The sequence below is a fragment of the Eulemur rufifrons genome, chromosome 20 (genome assembly GCF_041146395.1).
Source record: "Eulemur rufifrons isolate Redbay chromosome 20, OSU_ERuf_1, whole genome shotgun sequence".
NCBI classification, from domain to species: domain Eukaryota; kingdom Metazoa; phylum Chordata; class Mammalia; order Primates; family Lemuridae; genus Eulemur; species Eulemur rufifrons.
The window spans coordinates 22,155,753-22,179,372 of NC_091002.1; the positions used below are offsets into that span (position 1 = coordinate 22,155,753).

Below are 23,620 nucleotides of genomic sequence, written 5' to 3' on the forward strand. Positions count from 1 at the left end.
CAGATGGTCCAAGGGATGAGTTTACTTTTACAAGATTTTGGTATTTAATTTTAATATTGTTGCATTAATTTTTATGAAGACCTCCTTTCTTTGGCAAGTGACACTTGTTTTCCATTTGTGGAAGTAATTTTCCTTTTTAAATAAATTTCTTAAGTGAGTCAATTTAAAGAAAAATAAGTCAATAATGGGACAGGTGATATGAGCTATGGGAACACATATGGAGGTTGTGGGCAAAGGCTGAAGTTAGGGATGCTGTATCCATTCTCCATTGGGCTCCTATGTAGGAGGGTTGCAGGAAGAGAGACCCCAATGCAGGTGCTCTTCTTTCAGGAGGAAGGACCTGCTGTTCCTCCACTCAACAAGCCCCTATTGGGTTGGGGGCCCATATGCCTGCTGTACCCTCTGCCTAAAATGCTCTCACCCAAGTTCTTCTTCAGCTTATTTGATCTTTCTCTTCATTGAGCTCAAAAACCAACTCCTCAGGGAGGCCTTAACTAGCCACCTCATTTAAAGCGGTCTCCTTCAGTGACCCTGCGCCCCTTCCCGCTGTGTACTCCCTTCCCAGTGTCAATCACTCTGTAACTGTCTTTGAACATTTGCCTCTTTTTTTTTTTTTTTGTCTGTTTCTTCCACTAGACTGTGAGTTCCTGGAGGGCAAGGACTTTGTATTATTTGCTGTTGTACCTGGAGAGCCTAACCCAAGGCCTAGACCGCATTGGGGGCTCCAAATATTTGTTGAATAAACACCTTTTAAGTTGGGATGTCTCCAATCCAGTTTTTGCCCTTCCCACAATGCCAGCTTGTACCAGTAGCCAAAGAGAGACAGAGGCAGAGAAAGAGAGAGAGAGACACACCAAGGAAGTGTGGTTCAGCATCAAACACATTTATTTCACTTTTATTGAGTATACAAGAACAGAGAGCACACGCATACAGCACAGAGCACTGAGGTGGGGGAGCATGGGGACAAGAGAGGAGAGGGGTGTGAGTAAAAAGGAACAGGACAGCATTGCAATTGGTTGGTAAGGTGCTTTTGAAAAAAAATTACTCAGAGTGATGTTGCTCATGCAATTTCAGGCCAGTCTTGGAATGTGCTTGCAGGATTCAAAAACTGAAACAGGTCCTGGCACTTCCTGTACCCTCAGATGGAAAAGATCCAGAGAAAGCAAAATAAGAAAAAATGAAGATCTGTAGGATGGCAGAGTAGAAAAAGGCCCTGGAGAGCATCTGGTTTACCCTGCTCATTTTGCAAGTGGGGAAACTGAGGCCCAAAAGGGGGGATGGGACTAGCCTAATGTCACAAGGTGAGTTAGGGGCTGAGCCAGGACGGTCCCTCTGGGACTTTCCCCACTCTGCTACATGGCCCCCTGGGTGGAGAGGCAGCACAGAGAGGATGAGAAACATAAAAAAGAAAAAAGGAAAAGTAGGTTGAAGACAGACAAGACAAACATCTCTATTCTCTATAAAGAGGAGGATGGGGAGGAAACAGTGCCCTAGATTTTAGCTTTGCAGGTCCCCTCCTCCCTGGTGGTGCTGCCTGCCTCTCTGTGGAAGGAAGGTCAGAGCATCTGTGGGGTGGAGATCTCCCCATACCCTGGTGGCCCACAAGCTAATCCTGGTCACTTCATCCCTGCCCTGAAGCCACACACCCAGGGTCTATAGGCAGGTGCAAAACCCAGAGCAAAGATCCTCCCTCTGAGGTGTGTCCAGTGTGCTCAGGACACCTGGTTCCTACAAAGATGAGGTGCCGGAGCTGAATTCCAAATGGCCCAGAGGGGATGGAGCCGTTCCAGCTCTTGACCCAGAAAGAGTGGGAGCTCTCAAGTTGAGAAGGGCAGAAAGAAGGTTGTGTGGCTTTTTCACCAGGATTGTAAAAAGAACCTGGTGCTGGAAAGTAAGTTGCTGCACTCAGGGGAAGCTGGAGTGGGCCCACTGGCCTGCTCCATGGGGGATGTGGCTGATTCTGCCATCTGACAGCCCCGCTGAACTTCCCATTTGCCCAGAGAGGCAAATGCCATTCTAGTTTCTTGCCCTGCCTCAGGTCAGCACCAGATCAGCAGCTGAGGTGCATGTTGTCACTGACAAGCAAGCCCAGGGTGTGTATCTAGCCTGGGCCTCTGGGGGACATCCCTGGGCAATGTCCAATGGATTGAAGAGAGTGGGCAGATGCTCTCGGAGGGGCCAGCCATAGTTGGAGATATAAGGCTGGCTCAGGTGGCTTCCCAGGCACTGCCCTCCCCTCCCACTTTCTCCTTCAGCCTGAGAATGGTGCCTGGCACAAGTAAGCACTCAATAAATATTTGTTGAATGAATTTATCAACTGCTTTAGAAGCAAGACTGGGGAGTAAAATGGAATTGAGAATTATAGTGCAGTGGGACATTTTCCCTCATAAAGGGACACTCGCTGAGCTCAGGGAAGCTTGTGGCAGGCCAGTCTGAGGAAGCCCACATGTGCCACAGGGCAATACCACACTTGTGACAGGGTCTTTTCCAAGGGATTCAGTGATCTCAAGGCGATTTGTGGGACTCCGAAGGCACAGGCTCAGAGCTCAGATGCTAACTGAAGGGGAGGTCTCCAAAACCAAGGTCTTATACAGAGATGGAGCTTCAAGCAACACCACCTTTCACCCTCAGCTTGTCCCGGGGCAGGTGAGACCTTTAGAAATGCAGTTTTGATCTATCAGGGTCTGCCCTATCTGTGTCTATGGTCTCTTTGGAAGGGGGTAGAGGAAAAGACTGAGCTGGGAATTTTCAGACAGCCAGGTTAAAGCCACCATCTTCTACCATGGCCAAGGGCATCACCTCCCTTTGGATATGGAGTTGGTTATCAATGTGGTCAGGGAAGGGTAAGACATGGAAAAAAGAAACACAGAGCAAGAGAGAAAGAGAGGACTGAAAACCAAGGCAAGCCCCCTAGGGAGGTAGGAGGACTGAGCCAGGGACCTCTACTGTGGGAATCTCAGCAGCAGAGTCCGACGTCCAGACCCTGTGCTTGAGCACAGACCAGGTCCTGGCTGCTACTGCCCGGGGGGAGAAGGCATCTTGGACCGGTATGTTTGGGACTATATCTGTGTTGCTTCCTTCTTGCCAAACCCCCGCCTCTCCGTTTGGGGTCCCCACCCCTCCCCACCAATCAACCAATTACAAACACCACACACGGTATTACTACACTGAACCCGTCAGCCTCTACTGTAAGCCAACCCACACCCAGAGTCCAGGTCTCCTTAGCCGGGCCAGTTCAGTGAGATCTAGGAACCTTGGGATACGTCAATCACAGTCAGATAATTATAATTTTAAAATGTCAGCTTCATACTTACCAGCACTGTTTATTTTAATATTTGTTTCCTGTTATATGCAATATACATAACTTAAAAGCACATCCATACAAATCTCCTACAAGCTGCACCTTCATAATGAGAAACCATAAACATACAATGTCTACTTCCCTTCCTGTGGCTTAGTTTTCTGTTCCTGCTTTCTTTTCTTTTTCTCGTTTCAAAGGAGAGTCATCTGCAGTGGCCCTCAGTGGGACCAGGACACAGAGGGAGAGAAAAAGGGGGAGGAGGGAACTGAGACAGAAAATGACAACAAGACATGTGAGAGTCGAGGGGGAGGGGAGGTGGAAGAAAGGAAGGTGGATTTTGCAGCCCAGTGTCAAGACCCAGAAAATAATAATCCAGTGTTCCTCCTCCTCCTTTCCGAGTGGGGAATTTTCTTTCTTTCTCAGAAAATGGTTGACTGTGCGTGTCTTGCTGCTGCGACTTCTCTTGCTTTGCTGCACGAGTGTTTTCCTTTGCATTCAAGTGGGCAACAGATGCTGGAGAAGCACGAATGGAAAGTTCATCCGCTAACCGTAACGTGCAGAACCAGGGTGGCGTGGGACTTCTACAATCATCGTGGTCTGGCTTGCTTTTGTTATTTGGCAGGAGAAAGGGGAGAGCGAGGGATTATGGTTATTATAATTTGTTTTTTCCTGAAAAATCCCACAAATTCTTCGATTTGTCTGCAAAGGAAAAGTAGGTGTTCAGATGTTGGTTGTTGCTGTTGGCCGACTGCTCTGCCAGCCCCAGCAGCAGTGCAAGGACGCGGTGTTTCCTGTATATATAACTATATCTATATATATATCTATATATATATGCTTTTCCCTTCCCAGTCTCTCATCAGTGACAGTACATCGCAGCTGGGACGTCGGTGTTGCATTGGAGAATCCAGAATGAAGGCCCCTTCTTAATGGTTCTCTGGCTTGGGTTGGACCAGAAATGCCAGCATCTCTTCACAGAGGTCAGGATTCCTGGGAGTCAGAGGCACAGGGGACAGGGGTTCAAAGGAAGGAGGAGGACAAGAAAAGTTAGTTATTTTGTCTCTCTCTTTAAGTACATGGCAAGAGGTTGTTTTAGCTATCCTTTACCGTATGCCCTTTATTGTGGCTCAGGAAGGTAGGGCGACTTGTCCAAGGGCACACAGCTAACGTGTGGCAGCTGAGAACTGAACCTGCATCTGTCTGACTTCACAGCCCATGTGTGTTTGCTTGTTTGTTTCCAGGGAGGTGGTATCTTTTACTTTGGCCTGAAAATTTGTTAAAATGTCCTTTAATGCTGAGAAGCTAAGATCATAATCATTTCACTTTCTCTGCCTATCTTTTCTCAGTTCTAAGAAATGTTTAGTCATGATTGCAGATGTTCTGTTTTTGTTTGTTTTTCCTTTCTGTTCTCCATGGGACTGCTGTGTCCTGGAGATTAAACCCCAGACAGCAGTGTTTAAATAAAGAAACTGGAGCCTGGATTCCAACTCAGGTTTGACTCCAATATTCAATGTTCAAGAGCGTAGGCTCTGAAATCAGACTCCCTAAGTTCAAATCTCACTTCACGGCCTGCTAGCTCTTGGGTAAGTTTCTTAACTTCTTCTTCTTCTTTTTTTTTTTTTTAGAGATGGGATCTTGCTATGTTGCCCAGGCTGGAGTGCAGTGACCATTCACAGGCACTGTCATAGTGCTATAGTCCTGAACTGCTGGGATCAAGAGATTCTCCCTCCTCAGTCTCCTGAGTAGCTGAGACTGTAGTTGTGTGCTGCAGTGCCTGGCAAGTTTCCTAACTTCTTTAAGCCTCGGTTGCTTCCTCTCTAAAATGGGTCCTGCCTCCTATAGTTATAGGGAGGAATCAAAGCAGGGGCCCAACATATAGTAAGTGCTAAATAAATACTGGCTATTCTTACTATTATTACTATTGCTGTTAATTTAACCACACACCATTGTGATCTCTGCCATCCTTGAGGACAAGGGCTGTCCTTTACCCCTATTTGTCTTTCTAGTGCCCAACACTGTGCTTGGCACACAGTGACTACTCAAAACCATTTAATGGATGGAATATCATTCCTGCCTTTTACCACTCATCCACAGGAAAATGCTAATGGAATTAGAGAAAGGGATTCTTCTTGGCTCATGTGACAGGTGGGAAAACTGAGGCCCAGAGGCTTGGCTGACTTAGCAAGTTGGCAGAACCAAGACTAGAACCCAAGGTTACGGTTTGGAACAGATCGATTTTTTTCCCATTTAATTAAGTTTTGGAAGGTTTGAAAGCTCTAGGAAGTTGGGTGAGTGCTGCCCTCTTGCTGGCAGTGTTTGGCAGACAGGTCCTCTTTCTCGAGTGGGCCAGGGGAACAAGATGGAGCAGAAATCACATGTCTGGCCTGCAAGGTTGCAGGGAGAGAAGAGAAAAGGCTCTGTGTGAGACAGGTGGCTTTCCACACTCACAGCAAGAACTTTAGGAAGGAAGAACTTCAAGAAAGAAGGCCAAGAGTCAACTGGAGCAGGGATAGATGTTTCTGGAGGATTCAGGGAGAGAAGAGAAGATGAAGACCACCAAGATGAACACCCTTGTGGACACAAGGCCTCGTGCACCAGGCTGGTGGTGAAGTTTATCAGCTGACTTTCTCGGGGCTCTCATCAACCCCTAAACATGGCAAAACCCCAGATGGACAAGGAAGCAGATTCACCTTGCTGAGCACCTTCTATATTTGACACACTGACCCAGTACATCACAGATGATGTTTAATTATTACAGCAGTGCCAATTTATAGATTAACTCCATTTTACAGATGAAGAAACTGAGGCCCAGAGAGGTTTCTATGGGCACACAGCTATCCAGGTGTTTCTGGATCCAAAGCCTGGGTGCATCCTTTCTACTCAATTCTGCTATATCCTAACTGGGGATCTTTTTCTCTTACAGTGGCAGGCTGCACTTTAAGTCTGCTCATCTGTTAATGAAGTGGCTGCCCTGTAAGTCAGTGTAATCATGCATTTTGGTGTGGGGGAAGTCTTCCTAAGCCCACAGACACTTCAGAAGCACCAGGGACATCTAAACAATACCATGTTACAATTTATTCCTCTCAGTTTCTTACAGCAGAGTCCCTCCATGCAGCATTTTGTTAGCCTACTTTGAGTTAATAGTAATAACAGTCATAATGAACTTTTATTAGGCACTTACTATGTGCCAGCTGCTGTGCTAACTACCATATATGTATGATCTCTATAACCCTGCAAGAAAGACACTATGAAAAGTCAGTGTGGTGAGAAGGTTAAGACCATGGGATGGCTCTGGAATCTAACAGATTAGGTTTGGGTCTCTAATCAATCATCATGTTTCCAGCTTCACGACTATGAGCGAGGCACTTAATGTCTCTGGGCCTCAGTTTCCTCACGTGTGAAATGAATGAATAGATAACAGTGCTTATGTTGCGTGCATAGCCTGGTGCCTGGCACAACATAAGTCTTTCATAAATTACAACAATTGTTATTACTGTGATGATCATTGCTATTTGGCTGATACGGAAGCACAGGCTGAGAAGGTTAAATAACTTGCTGAAGGTCACCCAGCTAATAGAGGGCAGAGCTTGAGATTCGAATCTAGATCTGCTAGGCTACAGAGCTCTTCCTTGGGGAACCAAGATGCTTCCTTCTAGTAAGCCAATGTTTTGCAAGCACTTTAAAAAGGAGTTTTCAAATTCAGAGATCTCTCCCCAGGATTAGTGAATCTGACTGTACCGAGAGTTAGAGGTAGCTCCTACTTGGTGATAACTACTGCTAAAGCATGTGGGCAGAAAAAGCAAGAGAGAGAAACTTCTGGCTCTCCAGGGTAACATAAACAGAGTGACCTTTACAGAATGATCCGGAAGAGAGAGAGATGGTGCATGGTGGTACGTGGGGCAATGGCATGAAAGAAAGAACTAAAGAGAGGCGAGGAGGAGGGAACAAGCAGCAAAGGGAGCTGTGAGGTGGGCAGATATGAAAGACTGCAAGGCGGTAGGTTAGGCAGGAAGTGGAGGCTAGGACAAGAGCTCTGAATGGCCAGGGACATGGGAAGGCAGGAACCTGGGGGCCTGGCTGTGAATGCCCCAGGAAAGATGAGGAGGCGTGAGATAGGGAATGCAGAAGAGACGAGAAACACACAGCAGACACCCCAGGAGAGCAAATAGCTGGGGAACATAACTAGAAGGGGGCTCATCCCATCTCTCCATTTTGCAAGTGAGGAAACTGAGTCTCCATGAAGGAGGAAACTAACCCATGGTCACAAACCAGTCAGTGGAATGGCTGGAGAGCCAGGTCCCTGGATTCCCCGTATAGAATTCTTTGCATCAGTGGCTCCCACACCTGGCTGCACAGAGACTCCCTAAGGACCAGGGTGTAAATAAAGATCCTCAGGCAATACAGATCCTGGGTTCCTGTCCAGCCTTTCTAAATCAGACTTTCTGGCAAGGGCTCTCCAGCACCTGTATTTTCAACAACCTTCCCCAGCTGACACACCCGGCTCAGCACCAGCTCGGCAAGTGACTGACACTCTACCACTTTGAGATTTGGGGGAGAAAAAGCAGGACAACTAAGGGGACAGGAGCGACAATCATTTGTATGAAAGTCTGAAGAAGGAGAGAGGTAGGCTCTGTTTGTGGCCAACTTACACTTCTAGACCAGCACTGTCCAACAGAAATGGAATGTGAACCACAGATGGAACTTAAAATTTCCTTAGATGATAGATTTTCTAGATAAAATTTCCTACATTTTCTATGTGTTTCTATTTTTCTAAAAGTTTCTAAGGTAAATAGAAAATTTTAATTTCAAAATTTAAATTGTAAATTTTAATTTACACTAAAACAATAAAAAGAAACAGGTGAAATTACTTTTAATAATATATTTTACTTAACCCAATATATTCATTATCATTTCAACATGTAACTAATATAAAAATTATTGAGATAGTTTACATTCCTTTTTCTTTAAATATTAAATCTTTAAAATCCTGCATGTATTTTACCCTTAAGACACATCTCATTTCAGATTAGCCAATCTCAAGGGCTCAATAGCTCTGCGCAGCTAGCAGCTACCATACTGGATAGCACAGAAAGAACATTTCCATCGCTGCAGTAAGTTCTATGGAACAGCACTGGTCTAGACCAGGGGTTAGCAGCCTTTCAAAACAGCAGGAAAATGTTTCAGCATTTTTTCTTCTGACATTAGGGGGGTGGTAATCAAACGAAGAGAAAGAAACATTATTGTATCTTTCTAGAAAACACTGGTTTCATTCATTCAAGGAAAAGGACAAAAAAGAGACCAGTTATTTGTGGGTCTTCAAGATGGATTTTTTTTTCATTGTGGTAGAACACGTGAAATACACAAGTTTAAGTGTAAATGAGAGCTTGACAGATTTTAATATATGTATACCTCCATGTAACCCACCCAGTTGAAGATGTGACTGACATCCCAGCAGCCCAGGTTTCCTTGTGGCTCTTCCCTGCCAATGCCACATCCCAGAAGTAACGCTATTCTGACTTTCATCATTGTTGGTTAGTTTTGCCTGTTTTTGGACTTCCTAGGAATGGATCATACAATTTGCACTTTTTGTGTCTGGCTTATTTCACTCAACTCAATGTCCAGGAGATTTTGTTTTATAGGTCTGATAAAATTTGGTAAATTTCCAGAGGGGCCAGAAGAGCCCCTCTCCCATTTTGGCTGCTAAAAGCTCTATCTGTCTCGATATCATCTCATTTCTCTATTCACTGAGGTATGGATGGCCCACAAGGAAAGAGGAAAATATCGGGGCCCCTGGAGGCCTGAGAAGTCAAGGGCTTGCAATCAGTGAGACAGACGAGATCAAGGACTCTGGTCATCATGTCCCCTTGCGAACATCCAGTGATTGTGACAAAGAAAGAGACTCAGGGACAGGAATGTGGCACTGGGCCTAGTAGGACTGTTTCTGTCTTCCAGTTTGTAGGCAATGGCCAACAAGATCACAAGTACCTCCATCTGTCCTACCTCAATATCCACTGTCAATCCTCTCTCCATTTGCTCACCACTTCTGGATTTAATCTTCTGGATCTGGGGCATGAAACCCCAAAGAAACCAAAGAACCAATGTTCCTTCCCCTCACCACTGACTTGTATCTGGAGGAGCTGCCTCTCTCCTTTGAGCCACAATTCAGGGAGGCAGGTGGTTAAAGCTGCACCAGGGCTCCTCCACTTGGGTTCTTAGAGGGCAATGAGCCTCAGAAGGTCTTGCTACTGTTTCCTCCCCCCAACCCCACAAGGCTGATGAGCCTCAGAAGCCTTACCTGTGGCTTCTTGTCCCTCTCCTCCGGGGATGGGTCTGTTTCTCTATATACGACAGCTTTGGTTACCAGCATATCTGGATGCTGCAGTTTGGCCTCCTTGATGGCCAAAGCCAGGGCCTGGTGGGAAAGAACACAAAGTGACAAACCATGGAATATCAAATATGGGAAAGACTATGGAGAACAACAAGCCCCTTAGTGCACAGCTGGGGAAACTGAGGCCCAGGGAGGGGTAGAGTCAAACAGTTAAAGGGAGAGACTAGAGCTTGGGTCTTCTGGATCTTTCTGGCTTTCATTCAATGCCCCTTCCTCAAGAGGTCCTTATCTGAACGCGGCTGGCAAGAAGTGGGCACTTTCTCTGTCCATAAGGTAGCCATCCATGGAAAACCCAATATCAGAGGGACTGGGGACTGGGAGGTGCCACTGAGAATAACATCCCCTACCCCCATACCTGGTCTTGATCAACATCTTCGTCCCCAGTAATGATGATTCGCTTCTCAATCCTCGTCTCGGAAAACCCTCCTTTCACAGTCTGTAGAGGGAGAGGGAGGTGAGGTCATTCTTGGGTCCTGCTGGGGCAGCAACCATGACAAGGGACCTACCCAAAGCATCTCTCAAGGGCAAGGCTGAGAACCAGCAGTTACCTTCTCTCCTGACTTCCTTGGTTATTCCCTCATCTAGTTTTGGGATGTCAAACTGCAGATCTTGTCTGGTTGCCACCACTCCCCCAGTTACTCAACTGCTCCATCTAGGTCTTCTGAGCCCAGCTCAAATGCTGCCTCCCTTCCCCAGGCTGGCAATGCTTCTGCTTCCAGCCTCACAGTTCTGGGCCTCTCTGCTGGGTGCTGACCCTTATGTGTATAGATGGCCTTGCTCAGCTCACCAGGCTGCAAGCTCTTGAGAGTAGGGCCTGTATTTGTTCATCTCTGTGTCCCTTCCTCCCCGACTCCCTTGCCCAATCTGACCAGGGTGGTGCTGAATGCAGATTTGTTGAATGAACACATGAATGAAATGTGAATGGTGACAAGGTTCTACCTTAAATGACTCTGAACAACAGTACAAGAGAAAATTGCATTGATGATACTTATGACCTCCACTGTTTTCTGAAGGCGTGAGGCTTGGACAAGTTTAGAAGACAAGGCAGGACCTCATTGTTTGGCATGTTTAAGGACGGCGGTGGCTGTGGGAAATCCCAGCTGGAGTCAGGAGTGGACAGAAAGAGGATGGGGGCTTCCAATTGGCAGGGCCAAGAGGGACTTTGGGAAGAAGAGTTTTCTGAGCTGTGTGCTGTGGGGTGTGTGATGTAAAACCTTCCCATAAAGCTTTCAGAGAAGTCCACATTGCTCACTAATGCTTCTGGTAAGAGTGGGTTCTTTGTGGGAATGTGAAAAAGTGCGGAGACCTGCAGAGGAGCAGGCAGGGCCAGGATAGAGTCTGTGTGCACAAAGGGCCGGTGCTGCTGACCAGACTTCTCTGATGGCTCATCAGAACCTCAACACAACCTGGCTCAACCTGGCTCCTTTAGGCCTCCAGCCCTAGCTGGCCCCCCCGCCTTCCTCCTAGCCACTCAGGCATGCATGTGTCAGCCAGTCTGCCTCCCAGCGCTTTGTCCTGAGGGGCTGAGTCAAGCTGATGCACCCAGGAAGGCCCTCCTCCTCTGGCCCTTCCTCTTCCTTCCCTGGCTCCACCTCCCACCCTGGTCCAGGCCTTCCCCCAGGCCTGAGTTTATCAGTCTATCTCCATACTTCTCCTTCTTCTTTCTCCTCTCTGTCTGCACATCCTGATGGATCTATATCCTCTCCCTAAACCTATTTTCACTGGGTCATTCCCTAATTTAAAAACCTTCATGGCTTTCCAATTTCTCTTAGACTCAGAGCCTGCACAGTGAAATGTGTCCTGGTAGTTGCCTTATTTGCTCTATATTCTGCTTCCCCTGTCCCCATTGCAACCGAATTTCCCTGCTACACCCCTAGATATGCTTCTCATTTCCCTCAAACAGGCCTCACTTATGGCTGCCTCCAGCAGCCCGTGGCACAGAGGCCAACATAAAGTTGATGCTCAATGAACAAACAAATAAGCAAACACACAGTTTCTGCTCCCATCTTCTGCTTTGCTTAGGACATCTGCATCTGTCTTCTCCTCCCTCAGGAGTCCTACCTGGCTTCCCAAGACCCTGCTCAAATCCTATTTTTTCCAGGAGAGACTTCCTGACTCTTCGGAGCCTCCTGTACATCACCCCCACTAAACTCCTCCAGCACTTAAGGTCTATAAAGCACAAATGCCACGGTTCACATTACTTCAAAGGAGAGGGTCTTGTCCCCCAAGCCTGGTTGTCAATGTTGTATGGGAAGGACCCATCCTTAGAACAACATGTGGCACAGGACAAAGTTCACAGCATTCCAGAAACTGGTAACACTACACGTCGTCTTTGTTCCACATTACAGATCAAGAAGCCAAAGCAGAGCAACAGTAATGACCTCCTTGCCTGCGGCCCGGCTGGGGCATGGGGCACCCTGCTGCTACTCACTTTGGTAACATGGGTGGTGGTGGAGGTTGAGAGGGTTTCCGCAGTGGCGCCGTAGGTGCTGGTGAGGACATCTTTCCCGATGATCTGCAGAATATAACCACCCCCCACCCCGGGTGTCAGGTAAGGACACTGGGCTCTGCAGGGGTTGGGGCGGGGTGGGGTAAACCAAGGGTCCCTGGTAAACTGATGTTTTGAAGCCAAGATGCTTTGAACCATAAAGAATTCAAGAATACTAGGATCTTCAGAATCCTAGACCCATAAAATTCTCAAACCTTGGAATCTAAGATTCCTAGATCCTGAGATTCCTGAGGCCCAAAATCCTAACACCCTAGAATTTAAGAATCCTGGAATCTTAGAAGAATGAACACAGGGGGCCAAGGTGGAAACAGAGTCCTCCTGATCCCCCATCCTGTCATAGCCAGGAACACTCTCTCTCCAAGGCTAGACAATGAGAACACCAGACTTGGAGAATGCAACAGCTGTAAGAGACCTCACAGTGACAGACTGGGGGTCATGGGGCAGCCACCAACAGAGCCAGGTCCAGAATCCAAGCCTCTGGACTCCCAGCCCATTGCTCTTCCTGGTCAGTAAGGAGAGCAGACGCAAAAGAGCCATGAAAGGCACCACCAAGGTGAGGGTCTGCTTCACCCCACACTAATGCTCTGCTTACATGTGAGGGGAGGGCAGAAGGCAACTGCTGAGACTCTGGCAGGCACCGGGGAGCTCTGTGGGCATCTGAAAATGGTCCAGTTTCCTGCCTCCGAACTTAAAAGGGCACCTTCTGGGCTCAATGCTGCACTTGCTGTGGGCCATGCATGGGCCCATGCCCACATTCTCAGCTTGGAGTCCCCTAGCCTGAACTGGCCTTGCCCACTTACCGGAGAAAGAGAACGGATTTCCGTGGCCACCGTCTGTGGGCCTGGGATCATGGCAGCTGCCCCCTTCCCGGACTTGAGACTGTTCTCCTGGGGAAACAATAGTGCTCAGATGGCCAGGTCTCAGGTGGGCGGGCCCCCAGGATGGCCGGAGCACATGGCCATGTAGCTCTCACAGCCACAAGGTTGCATAGCAACGGTGGAAGCAAAGAACTGAAGGCATCATTCAGTTCAGTCTGCTCTCATTCATCCCTTGCTCGCTCATTCACTCGCTCACTCGCACACTTGCTCACTTGCTCATTCGACAAACATTTAGAGAGTGTCTGGTGTGAGGGACACTGTGGTGAACAAGATGTGGCATTGCTCTCTGGAAGTGCTAACAAAGGAATTGAGAGATTCAGGCTCATGTGCTGGCCCTGCCACCTTTGAGCCACATGACTTGGGGCAGATCCACCTCTTCTCTATGGGCCTCATGTATTCATCTGTAAAAAGGGACCCCTGCCCCACTTCTACCTTATGAGGCTAACAGAGAAGGAAGGACTTTGCAAACTAACCTCTATAGGATAAATCTAGGAGCATAAGCTGGCTATTTAGAATATAATAGTAATGACCATTTTCTGAGTACTTGCTATGTGCTAGGCCTTATACTAAGGATGTCACATGTGTCATCTCATTTAATCCTTATAACACCCATAGGAAATAGCTGGGTTTTGGGGGGTTTTTTGTTGTTGTTGTTTGTTTGTTTTGAGACAGGGTCTTGGGTCTTGCTTGTTGCCCTGCGACAGAGTGCAGTGGCATCATTGTAGCTCACTGCAACCTCACACTCCTGGGCTCAAGCAATCCTCCTGCCTCAGCCTCCCGAGTTGCTGGGACTACAGGTGTGTGCCATCACATCCAGCTAATTTTTTCTCTACTTTTTAGTAGAGATGGGGTCTCACTCTTGCTCAGGCTGGTCTCAAACTCCTGATCTCAAGCAATCTTCCCTCCTTGGCCTCTCAGAGTGCCAGGATTACAGGCGTGAGCCACTGCACCTGGCCTGGAAATGTTTTCTAATATTCCTGTTTCATAGATGAGAAACTGGAGGGCAAGAGAATGTTTAGTTGCTTGTTCAAATCCCCCAGCAAGTCTGATAGTGGCGGATTTGAACTCTAGGTGGTCAGACACCAAGTCCAGCATGCTCTTTCTGCACCACTCTGCCCTTGGAACTCTTATTCTTAAGCCAGCTCTCCTGGTCCTACCTTGGGTTCTAGCTGCTGGATCTTCCTGGAATTGTCCCCATGCGTACTGCCCCACATCTGGCCAGGGGCCTAGCTGCCTGCTTTTACTTCCCACTTTCTGTACCATCTCAGGGCTCAGCCTTGTCATCCGGGGACCAACTATGCCCATTCTGCAGCTCCTCGGTGGATTGACCTGTATGCATGGCACTAGATCTGGGCCTCTGCCTACCAAGGAACAGGTGAGGACAGAACCCTGCTGCCTTTCCCCAGCCTCCCCCGATGCCTGCCTCCAGCTGAGACTATCAGTGACCTGGTGCCACAGCACTGAACCACAAGGCACGTTCTCAGATGCACCTGCAGTCCAGAACATGGCCCAGCAGCAGACCTTCAAAGGGCAGCTTCCAGGCTCGATGCTTCCTTTCTCCTGGCTTAGGAAACAGCCTCTAGTCCCTTAGAATCCTAGTGTCATTCGGGACCATTCTCCCCTAAAGCCTCTTATTCTCTCATTGCTGCCTCTTTCCCAGGACCAAGCCATACCTCCACCTTCCCACTAAAACAGAGGCCACTACTGGGGATACAGATCATTCAAAAGAAGGCACCATCTGTTCCTCCCTGCCTCTCCTGTATCTTTAGCCAGTCTCCTCTCCTGCCTCAAGGATGAACAGTTCCTCTCCCTGGCCAAGGCAAACTCCCCCCCGCACTTCCTCCACACTGAGGCTCCCCTTCTCACTTGCCACCATCTCTCTGGGCGACCTCAGCCACTTAAGGGCTTCTGCTGACTCACTGAGGCCCAAGTCACCTATCCCTTTACCTGTAGCCTAGATCTTTCTCAAACTATTTTTTAAAACATCCTATAATGCACAGGATCTCAAACCTTTAAAACCAATTTCCTAGACATTTTCCCCTGGAAATGTCCCAATAACATCTCAGACTCATCTGATCTCAAATGGAATTCACTGCATCCTCTGCCTCTGACATATACTTGCCACCAAAGAGCACTTTCCTCTAGTGCTTTCTGTTTACATCAGCAGTTCTCAAACATGAGGAGCATTACCTGGGGGCTTGAGACTGCTGGGCCCCACTCCAGAGTTTCTGAGTCAATAAGTCTTGAGCAGGGCCCAAGAATTTGCCTTGGTAACAGATTCCGGGGACCACACTTTGAGAACTGCTGGCTACTAGACAGCATCACCAGCCCTTCTTTCCTCCTATCCCCTGAACATTCTACCAATGATCTGTACTTCCCTCCCTCCAGGCATCCCTTAACCCTCACCCCTCCTCTGCATCCACCTCCTCATACTCCGGCCCACCTCTGCCTGGGCACTGGCCTCTAAGCTAGTTCCCTGCCTTCTCTTCCTGTCTCTCCCGATGGCAATGTGGGCCCCAGAGCTCAGGAACGCTATCTGTCTTCTTCAGTGCTAGATTCACAGTGCCTAGCACAGAACTTCACACATTGTGGGTGTTCAATAAATATATGTTGAAGGAAGGAAAGAAAGAGGAAGGCGAGAGGGTGGGGGAGGAATTTTTGCTCCAGCCCCTGCTCCACACAGGTTGCTAGAATAATCTTTCTAAAACACAGAAACATGGAGTTGATGACATCATGCCATGCCCCTACTATAAAAATTTAAGTGATTCCCCATTGTATGCAGGATGAAGCTTGAACTTGGAATATGACATTCGAGGCCCTTCAAGCTCTAGCCCAGCCTTCCTTTCCAGCCTCTTCTCCCCCTGCTCCTCCTGCACCCACCTGGCTTCCCTGACCTTGTCTATGCTCCTTTACTTCCCTGCCTTGCATCTGTTCCTCCCACTGTCTAGAATGCCTTCCCCAAGGCCTGTACCTTAACAGATCCTTCAAGCATAGCTCAAATGTCCCTGCCTCGGTAATGCCTTCTCCGGCTCCTCCTGGCAGAGGTGTCATCCCATAGCTACCCTTCCCGTGGCCTCTAGGATAGCATTATTACACTGATCCACGAAGGCAGGAAAGAGATAACAGCAGCTCACATCTATAGACCACTTACTATGTGCCAGGCACTGTTCTCGGTAGAGAACACAGATTCCTTCAGTTCATCCTCACATCAACCCTTGGAGTATGTGCTATTATTGCCCTCCACCCCCACCCCATTTTACAGAAGTAGAAACTGAGGCTTGGAGAGGTTCAGGTAACTTGCCCAAGGTCATCCAGCCAGGAAGTGGGAGAGCTGGGCCTTGTTCACCACTGTGTTCCCGGAACCTAAATACAGGGGTGCAGCACATGAAAGCTGTTCACAATGTTTATTTGAATGAATGAATCCTAGCAGGAAGTATATTTTCTTCAACTCTGTATCCCCATACCAGCCAGACAGTAGAGACTAATAAATGTTTTTGGAACAAATGGATGGATGGATGGATGGATGGATGAGTAAATGAATGGTATAACTGCCTGCCCATCAGAAGGATGAATTTAAATTAGCCCTACAAGCATCCCAATGACACGAGGTGAAGGGTTGAGGGAGAGGAGGACCTGAGTGACCAGGGAAAGTGTGTAAGCTGCTAACCGATTTGGGTTTACTGATCTTAAACTCTCTGTTTATTCAAAACCTACCTGCTGGGTAGTCTAAATGAATGAAACCCCCTTCCTATGTGTATGTCAGCAGGTTGGCAAGAGAAAGCATTTGAAAACAATTTCTCAACAGCTCAAGAGAGATCTGGCTCAGGCATTGCTACCTCCTCTAGCCCCAGCCCATGTGGCCGACGTTCACTGTGGAAGGATAAGGGAGCAGAGCAGAGTGACTGGGGTTGAAAGTGGGGCTTCTGGTGTCAGAATGTCTGGGGTTAACCTGGCACTACCACTTATTGGTTGTGTGACCTTGGGTAAGTCACTTTAAATCTCTGAACTTCAGTTTCCTCATCTGTAAAGGATATAGAAGAAAGAGCATCTACCTTACAGTCTCTGTGAAGATCCAATGAGACAATCCATTCAAAATTCTCAGCATATTGCCTAGAACCATGACCTGTGTGCCTAATGCTATTTGCTCTGTTTCATTATTAAAGGATTTAGTGTCATTAGAGTCTCTGAAAAACTGAAGAATGGAGATTATTGCCATTTTACAGATCAGGACACCTGGGGCCAAGGACCATCCTTCATGGGTCAGACAGCAAATAGGTAGCAGAATCACAAGGTCCCTTGGGAGGTGTTCCAAAATCCTGAGTTTCCAACTTAGGTTCACCGTACGCCATCTACTGACCAAGGGGAGGAAGTGGTCCGAGACACAAGAAAACGTACAGCCACTACGATGGGTCCACAGAACTCTCAGGCACATCTTCAGATTGGCGGTGAGATTTGCCAGTGGAATCTTAAATTTTTTCTTTTTTAGAGACAAGATCTCACTCTGTCACCCAGGCTGGAGTGCAGTGGCACAATCACAGCTTACTGTGACCTTGAATTCCTGGGCTCAGGCAATCCTCCTGCCTCAACCTCCCAGGCGGCTGGGACCACAGGCATGTGCCATCATACCCAGCTACATCAGTGGAGTCTTGATATGAGATGAGATTTATGTGTGCGGATAATCAAAGAGTACCATCCTCCCTCTATTCCTGCCATGGCTGACATGGTCCAGATAAATGAGACTCAGGAATTCCACACCCACATTATTTAGTTTGGGAAACTGAGGTCTGACTATATGTCCTGTGGCAACCAGGGTACCAGACAATAAACATTTGACTGATGCAGTGGGGGCAGCTGAGGACTTCCTGAAGCAGCTGGGCAAGGTTAGCTTGTTATCTGGCTGTTTTGAGGGGGACAAAGGGGCTGGTCAGAGAGGGAAGCCTCCTGGGTTCTACTTACCATGGTGGTTGATATGGTCTCCGTGGTGATGGAGGGAGTGGTTGTTATGAACTCCTTCCCCACCGAGGCACTCCCATCAACCTGCTAGCCAGAGGAGGTGTCATTAGACATAGAGAGAGCCAGATATACACCTGGACATCTGTCACCTGGGCTCACAGCATTCCCAGCTACAAAGTGACAGGGTATGGGAGTGGGCATCACTATGGCAGTCCACGTGTAGACCAAATTACAGAGGGGCCTCACAGACTCTCTGCTTCATTTCAACTGCTTTATTTGACAAAGAAAAAATAATCTCAGATAATTGGACAAATTCTATCCAAATTTCAATGCATGTAACCTTTGACCCAGCAATCCGTAGGAATTTGCTCTTTGGATACAAACTTGAAAAGTGTGCCAAGAAGCATGAACTGAGGCACTGACCATTAACTGCGCTAGACAAAAACAACCACAGATCCCATCAAAGGGAAATGGCAAAATAAACTAGGATTCGCCTCCCAAGTGAGACTAAGAAGAGTAAGAGAGGTCTATCTATGACAGTAAAGAGTGAGCTCCAAAACAATTATTAAGGAAAAAAGGTAAGATACAAAAGGCAATGCTTGCTTTTGTGTAAAATTTTTACTTATATAGAGATGTAGGTATCTGTGTTGGAATATGCATAAATTTTTTTCTGGGAGGTATCCTAAGAAAGATGTCATTTAGTTCTGTTTGAATTTTATAACTGTGAACATTTTTTTGTTGTTTTGTTTTGATGTCATTAAGGGTTACTGGGCCGTGAAATTTGGGGCCATTTATAGTTTCTTTATACTTTTCTGTAGGAAAACAAAACAAAACACGTGTTACTAAAACAAAACAGGCCAGAGGAGGAAAGCAGCTTGCCCAAGGTCACAAAGCTCATCAGAACTCAAGAGCTTGACCTGTAGCAGGCAGCCTCATAAACCCTAGCATCATTACCAAAGTGAGAGAAAAATTTCTGGAAACAAGAGTTGTCCATGTTATGCTGGTTTATGTCTTATGTCAGTTCTTAAAACAAAGACTCATCTCAGGGTAAAAAAAATGTCTCCAGAACTGTAGCTTTTCTTGCCAGGAAAAACCAAGAGGGCATCCTATTAGACCCACATTCTTAATTTTTACAATTTAAAAACCACAAAAGGAATGTAGGGAATGCACTATAAGGAATGCAACTGTGCCTATTCATGACAGCTTTCTCCAGGGTGCTAAGCATGCTTCATCTTGCTAAGACAAATGATTTTTTTTTTCACTTTATTTTACCAATCTCATGTGGAACTCCCACGCATAACAAATGACCCAAGGTGAGCTGTTCTGACTAAAGCTGGATTGGGGTCTCTTCCTCCTCTCTCCCCAAGCAGCATACATCAAGAAACCTCTCCAACTCCATCAAGCAACCTGAAAACCAAGGTCCTAACCCACTAGCCACTAGTCCTCCCAATTCTCCCGGGAAGAAGGAGGAGACAGGATCATTCACATTTCAGATGGGAAAATTGAGACTTTAAGAGGTCTGGTCTGCCCAGGACAAGAACCTGCTCCATCCCCCAACTCTCGGAGCTCAGGGAGACACTGAGGCTCAGAAGAGCATCAGGGTTAAAATGGGGGTTCCGGGGAAGCAAAGGTGGGAAGGGTTGGCCAAGGGGCTTGGACACAGCAGTGGGGATCCCCACCCCCAAATGCCCAATACCCATGTTCAGGGTACATTGGAAGACACAGGTTACCTGTGTGTTGTCCACAGTGGTGACTCTGGTCTGCAGTACAGCCTCCGGCTCAATCTTCTTTCTGATGGCCAGACTGCTGACAGTCATGGTTTCCGTTTTCACAGGCTGTAGGGAGAGGAGGGAGAATGCTCCGTAACTCAAGCTCTGGCATGACTCCTGCTCACAGGCAACCGTGGTGTAGGGTCAGAGGTGGTCTCCTACCCCCACAGCTGGCCAAGTCTCTGGAAGGATATGCAAGTCAGGGCAAAAAAGTCATAATGTGATATCACAGATAAATAGCCCAAGAGGAGAGGCAGAACCAGCACCAGGCTGGCCTGTCCCACACACCTGTACTGTACAACCTCATGGCGGCTATATGCTGGTTTTTTAGGCTACCATTAGAAGAACATATACTATTCCATTAACGTACTCTCTGCCAGGCTCCACACTGAGTGTCTTCCTTATATACATAATGTGGCTGAATTCTGGATGACTCCAATGACCTTCCGCCTGCTTCAGGTGAACTCTTTTAGAACAGGAGCTGCACGTGCTTGGAGGCTTACAGGGGGCCAGGCAGGAGATGTAAATGAGTGAGGTGGGCTCCTTGAGCACTGGAGGAACAGCATGTGGGATCCCACTCAGGTTTGGCCAGCTGTGACCATGGCCTCTGAGTGACTGTCTGAGTTTTTAAATGGTATAATTCAATGTCCTAATTTTTAAATCAGAGTGAAAGAAAATATATCTGCTGGCCAGATTTGACCTGGGGCCATGAGTTTACACCCTCTACTCTAGAAGTCTTAAGTTAAATGATCAGTTTGAGTCCTCTACCTGGCCTGGTTCATGACTATACCCACTACAGGCATTAACATATGAGAGCTAAACACGGAAGCTAGCTTGTCTGGTTGGGGGGATGATGATGAGGGGGATTCTTATAGGTGGTTAGAACCCTGCGATCTAGCCATTCATTCATCTAATCATCTGTTAGGACCTAGTGCACGCCAGGGCTAGAGGAGCTGCCACCCGGCAGGAGTGCAGGGCTGTCTGCCGCTGACCTGACCACTCTGGATAATGCTGGAGCAGAAACATTACAGAGCAAGGGGGTGTGGGGGGAAATACTTCCACCCAGGATGGTCAGGAAACCCTTTGCTAGGGCACTGACATCTGAACTGTCCTGGAACATGATAGTTTTGCAAGGCATAGAAAGGGAGAAAAAACTTTCTACCCAGAGAGTACTGCATGGAGTGAGAGTCCAGAGTGGACGAGCTCGTATTTCAATGCCTGGAACGTGGGGGAGAGGACGGTGTGGAAGGGAGGTTGGGGCTAGAAGAGATGAGGGAGCACAGAAATGACAGCAGAGACGTGTCTTAGAAAGACCCCTTTGCAGCTCTGTAGAGGAGGGCCACAAAGCAGAGAGGCCACCAGTCTGTACCTCCTCAATGACTATATTTTCTCTTCTCCAGGAGTTCCCATTGCCACCCTGAGACCCCAGGGCCAGATAGGTTTAAACTCCTGCCCCTTCCCCAGGAAGCCCAGGCCTCAGGGAGATGAGCCTGAGCCTAGATCAGGAAAAACCATTCAACTTTCAGACCAGGCCGCAGGAGTCCCTGCGAGTCCACAGACACATGCTCTCTGCAGGTGCCATGCAACACGGGCAAGGGCAGGAGTCGAGTAAGACCAGACTGCCTGTCACTGCTCGATCTCAGCAAGTGATGAGGTCACAGGGTTAAAACACCAAGGAGCGCATGTTAGGGGTAAACTGACATGGCAAACATGCGAGTGCAGAACCATGCTGTTCTGCGAGGGGTAGTCATGCAACATGAGACAGAGCTCCAGGCTGCAGGCTGGCTGGCAGTCTTCTCCCAGGTGGCCCAGGACCCTCTGAGCATGCAGTGCCCAGTGGGCTGGGGTCTCGATGAAGCTCCACTGTACCTCAAACTGGGGCATATCCGGGGTGGAGCAGGCCCCTCGATCCGGGCTGTCCTCGATGCCCCCAGACTCATCATCTTGGCTGGGGGGCCCCTTGCTGAGGTCCCGGGCGAACACCAGGCCCTCAGTTTCTGAGTCGCTTTTGTCTCGGTCAAGCTCAGGCAGGCTGCGGGAGAAGTCTTCAAAGGCGCTGCCGTGGTAGTCGCCAATAACCGTGAAGTCCACCTCAGCCTCCAGGCTGGACGTGGAGCTGACCGTGATGCTGGAGCACTTGCGCTCAATGGCCAGGTGGTTGTCCTTCAGGAACACTGCATCCCTCTCCTGGTCCTGGTCCTCATCTCCTGTGTCACTCTCTGGGGCCCGGGGACGTGGTGGTTTGACTTTCTCCTCCGAGCCCTCCCTCAGCCCTGCTCTCTATAGCCAGATAAAATCAAAGGAATAGGGATGTGGGATGGGGAAAGAGAGAGAAAGAGAAATCAAGATGGTGAATGTCAGAAGAAATCTTGGGGCTGTGTCGACATCCCGAATGGAGGAGCAGGTCAGGAAACAAAAAACATCCCCAGAAAAGATTCCTTGAAATCATAACAAGCTTAAAAAAACCAAAAACTTCTCAAGAGTGGGGATGCTCCTTCCTGATGGTCTCACACTGATGGCAAAAGCAAGTACAAAGCAAACATCCTGCCAGAGAGTCCTGGACAGGAGGCTCCATCCAAGGTCTGGATCTGGGAGCTTATCAGAAGCAGCACTGTGCGAAAAGCAGGGATGGAAGCCCAGACCCCAGGCCCATCCGTGCAGGCGGGCATTGAAAAACAGAAACCCAAGAGGGAGGTCCAGGGATTTAGAGAAACCCAGGAAGGGAAGGCACAGAGGCTAGAGCCCAGAGCTTTGAGGAACAAAGAGGAAGCCAACACGGTTTGTCAATTCCACTGAGTGTCCCTGGGAGGGATCAGCATCGTATAGAAAGAGGAACAATATGGGGTTGGGCCCCTTGAGCACCAGCTTGCTGGGAGCTGGAGGCTACACCAGTTCCACCCTGAACCCCATGAGTGGACCACAGGCAGGTCATAGAGCAGAGGCTCTGGCTCCATCAGTGTAATTGACAACAGCAGGCCAAGGCAGTGCCTGGGGGGAACCAGCAACTCTTGTCCAACATACATACCTCTCAACTGGCCTGTCAGGGATTAAACACCACACACATTTTTGGCTGGTTCATGACATTCTTTGTTAAGACCAATCTAACACCCACGGAATATTTTTAAAGGACTTGGCTTCAGACTCTAGGGATTCAGTGTGCTTAGAGATTCACTTGCTGAGCAAGCCTCCATTTAGCCAGTTTCTGGAAGGTTGAGAGGTGTGAGGAATACATTCCAGACAAGCCAGAGTTGAGCAGCCACAAGAGGTGCTGCCAGAGCAGGTGGGATCTAAGGCGGCACTGCACCCTGGCCAGATGAGGATGGCTGGGTCATCAGGGCACAGAGGGACTGCAGAGACCTGAGGGCCTGAGGGGCTGGTGAATCTCAGGCGCCCCCCCTTTCCAGGGGTGTTCGCTGCTAAGCTGGTGAAGCGTGTCTCTCCCCTGATCGCATCTCCGGATTTGTTCTGGATTAGAGAAGATAGTTAGTCTTAAGGAGGCAGAAAGAAACGTGGCGGTGGCACTGGGACTGAGAGGGAACCAGAAGTGAAGGATGGAAAATTCTGGACTGTCAGCTTCCCCAAGGCAGGAGAACCAGGGATGGGAAAGGATGAAGAAAGATCGTTGGACAAGCCAAGCAAGATAGGTAGGAACCCAGCAGGTAGGAGCAGCAAGGCAAAGCACATGTGTAATTTGCTGGTGGTGGTGCCACCGCCTCCACGGGGAATGTGTGACCCTCTGGGCACCAGGTCACATCAAAAGCTGAGGGTCTTTGTGGCCAAGCTAACATGGGCCAAGCAGATGAACCCATCATTCAGCCTGAACTA

General features: G+C 48.3%; 1 protein-coding gene across 1 annotated transcript in view; it reads right to left on the bottom strand.

The window, feature by feature from the left end:
- Nucleotides 1–4,133: 4,133 nt before the first annotated feature.
- The window catches only part of EPB41L1 (erythrocyte membrane protein band 4.1 like 1), a 48,801-nt gene continuing 29,314 nt past the window's right edge, over nt 4,134–23,620 (bottom strand). The window contains exons 16-22 of the mRNA XM_069495833.1: nt 23,153–23,260; nt 21,665–22,075; nt 19,757–19,861; nt 18,030–18,110; nt 10,042–10,122; nt 9,594–9,710; nt 4,134–4,288 (exon numbers count right to left, since the gene is read on the bottom strand). Coding sequence (XP_069351934.1) covers nt 4,280–4,288; nt 9,594–9,710; nt 10,042–10,122; nt 18,030–18,110; nt 19,757–19,861; nt 21,665–22,075; nt 23,153–23,260 — 912 coding nt within the window. The 3' untranslated portion in view covers nt 4,134–4,279. The remainder of the gene's footprint in view (nt 4,289–9,593; nt 9,711–10,041; nt 10,123–18,029; nt 18,111–19,756; nt 19,862–21,664; nt 22,076–23,152; nt 23,261–23,620) is intronic.